This window comes from Camelina sativa, chromosome 11 (assembly GCF_000633955.1).
Source record: "Camelina sativa cultivar DH55 chromosome 11, Cs, whole genome shotgun sequence".
In the NCBI taxonomy this organism is placed as follows: domain Eukaryota; kingdom Viridiplantae; phylum Streptophyta; class Magnoliopsida; order Brassicales; family Brassicaceae; genus Camelina; species Camelina sativa.
In genome coordinates, this window is record NC_025695.1 from 40,313,080 (window position 1) to 40,316,485 (window position 3,406).

The window sequence follows — 3,406 nt, forward strand, 5'->3', positions numbered from 1 at the left end:
CAGATAATGGAAGAAGATGCAGTAAGAGGATATGATGGTGCAGATAGCCCAATACGCGAGAGGTACCCCATTTTAAGCTATCTTTAGATTACATTTTGAATGATATCTATATAGTCATATACTTACATATTTTTGTTTTGTGGTTTGACACTGAAGCAGCCCCTCGCGTTCGCCTCAAGCAGAGGAATGATTTGGATGCAGACAGATGATTGTATCAGATTCACAAATGAAATCTCTCAAAGTAGCCGTGTTCTGAAATGAAGTCTTTTGTTATGTCATGCTTTAGTTATTTAGTGTGTTCGTTTGAGTCTTTTGTTAAGAGTGCTTTTGTAAACTTCATTTATTTTGACTCGTAAGGATTCGCTTATTGTTGTAGTATTGGTAAAACGTTACTCTCTCGTTGGGATTACCTTATCTGACTTTAGAATCTCCCTTTTAAAATAAAAACACAGCTAAATATAGTCGACAATATCAGAAGCTAAGTTAGGTAATTAAAATTAAGGTCAGTAACGGTTTTTGCACACTCCGTTGATCATCAACTTTGAGATATAGAACATTTTGTGTGTTCACAAATTGTAAAACTAAACACATAAATAATAATATAGTAAAGTGTAAATATGAACGCAAAGCTCAAACAAACGGACAAAACTATAGTGAGTAAACATCAGATCCATTACAACTGTCAGTGGTTAGACATACACCTAGGTAGAAACCAATATGGTGAATGGTGATAAGTGCCATTTGGTTTATGTGATGAGTAAACTTAAAATGAGGATGGAAAAGAGGGAAGTTAGGCAGAAACATTACTATAAGGGAGAGGTTGTGGTAAAGAGTGGGTTTACTTATTAGGCTAAAACTACTAGAAAAAGTAAAAAGATAAAGAGAGTGTCTCAGTTGTTGAGACATGAGAGTCTAAAAACGCAACTCCAACTCAGACACACACATACACTATCTCATCTTATCGATTGCTAGCAAAAATTCAAGCACTGAACGCAATCTAACGTAACCATTCTATCTTTCAATGGATCTTGATTGATAGATTTGATGGAGACATTATTAACTCCTAGCTTTGTTCTTCCCAACAAGTTTAGTGTTCTTGAAACATGCAACGTTAACGTCACCAAAACGTTCCAAAATATCATAAAACTTTCTTAAATAAAGAAGAAAGCTTTGGAAGTCAAATTGAATTTGAAAAGGGCCGGGGAACTGTACGTTTCTCTGCTTATAATTGAATAATATGTCGACTTACTTACTTAGATTGTATAGAGTATATTATGATAAAGTAAAGTACAAAAGAAATGGTATATTATATAATAAGAAGTGTGATGGTCCCAAATAAATATGGACCGGTGGATGTGTAGCCGTATAAAATGATGACTGGATGAATCACCCTTACATTGTGTTGCTTTAACACCAGCAAGTCGCTTCGTTTTTTGACTTTTTCAACACAAAACTCACTCTTTATATTACGGCTTATAAAGATTAAAGACAAACTTTTGTTTTGTCTCTCTTTTTTTATTATTCTTTATGCATAATAAAATATAGTAGGAATCTAGTGTTGTGAATTGTGATTATCTTCGGAAAAGGGAAGCAAAAGAGTGTATCAACCTGTCGTAGACTCACAGATTTTACAACTAATCATATTTCATTAAATATTGTCTTAGCTGGAAAGATAGATTGTGATTATAATTATAAAAATGAAAAGATGGTGAATGGGGGACGAGAAGTTGGTTACGAATGTTATCTCTAGAATCCAATGAATTTTGTTGATATTCATTGACACATCATGGTTACATACTATTGAAACCTTTAATTATAAGTGAAAAAAATAATGAAATGTTATTCAACTATATAATATCCATAGTCAATGTTGATGATTCGTTTTCAACTAAATGAAGCAATGTTCTGAGTCAAACGAATCTACACTATCCTACAGTTTTTTGTTTTCAACATTAAATAGTCCTACCCATTGTTTAGATATTAAATTATTACATGGTTAATTCTAGCAATGATCATTTATTCACTTTTTTCAATGAATAAGTTTGGAAGCAATCTATGTCATAATTACGGGCTCAGTTTGAAAACCAAACCCCAATTTTAATCATCAGTCCAAATCAAGATTTTTTTTTTTCTTGTTCCTAAGTGATCAGAATTGAACCAAACTAGATGTGTTGCCAATATAGAAAACGAACCAAATAAAACGAAAAGAAAAAAAATATGAACTTATCCTTTTACGTATTTGATATTAGATTCACAGTTTTCTCAGTAGATAATTTATATAAATTTTTTGGACCTTTGTTTATTTGCCGCAGCTTTACTTGTTTTGTCATTTACTTTGTTTTGTTTCTCACAAGTCATAAGTGTATATTGTATAACACATCATGATTAGAGAAACACGTGTTATAGGCAGTAAGGTTCTTTAGTACAAAACTTCCAGAATGAGATCTACCGAAAGGCGTTTTATATATTTGACTCAATGCACTTTAAAGAAAATAACCATAAAAAGAGCAAAAATAGACAAATAAAATGTACATACAAAGTATATTAATATTATATTCTATAGCTTTTCAACATATCGACAACGTAGTCTCGTAGCAAACTACAAAAGAAAACAATTATATTTATATAGGACAAAAAGGTACGGCAGAAAAAATTGCACGACGAGTTGCCATCGTCGACACTCGACAAGATAACCATGACTACCTCCCTATTCAATTCCAAAAGTATGATAGATAAAAGAGTCTAAAGGTGTAATCAATGCTTATATTTTTTTAATTTTTTTATTCATCAGTTTCTCTCAATTATAATATAGGTAGGGATATTAATGCGTATTGTTGTGATAAAGATATGCTAGCATATATATCATATTGATATCATTAACATAATAACATTATACTAACATTCACATAATGCAAAGTTTTATTACCCAATATTAATACATTAATAATATATATATAAGCCAAATCATAAATATACTAAAGATCATATATCCATAGTAATTTGACTGCAATATACACATTTTGTTCATAAAATATCTCTAATTCTACTCCGACAGAAGTGCTCTTAGGTCATGAAACCATGATATATATAAATTCAACACGGTATATAAAGAAAAGATAAGTTAATGATATTTTGCATATATATGTAATATTTTATTGCATTATGTCCTAGTTCTTCCACAAGGTGGCGCAAGGAGATTACTAAGATCCAACTTGTAAATTAGCGTGTCAAATAATTCTCTTTGTGAAGTGTTCCCACTTCCCACATAATTGGATCACAAGTTATACGTCTCTAAATGATAAGTTTTATTCGACTAAAAATGATGTGACATGTGTAAGAAGTTAAGAAAACTAGCTAGTAAATCACAAAAGATCTCCTTGCAGTTTACAAATGCTCTAATTAATAT

At 31.1% G+C, this 3,406-nt stretch overlaps 1 protein-coding gene across 5 annotated transcripts in view; it reads left to right on the plus strand.

The window, feature by feature from the left end:
- LOC104725711 (serine/arginine-rich splicing factor RS41) overlaps positions 1 to 461 on the plus strand; it is a 7,146-nt gene extending 6,685 nt beyond the window's left edge. For 3 of the 5 annotated variants that reach the window (XM_010444416.2, XM_010444414.2, XM_010444413.2), the window contains exon 6: positions 157 to 421. In XM_010444416.2, the coding sequence (XP_010442718.1) occupies positions 157 to 190 (34 nt within the window). In that variant the 3' untranslated portion in view covers positions 191 to 421. Of the gene's footprint in view, positions 1 to 156 lie in introns of all 5 variants that reach the window. The other 2 variants (XM_010444419.2, XM_019232297.1) reach the window with 2 other exon arrangements.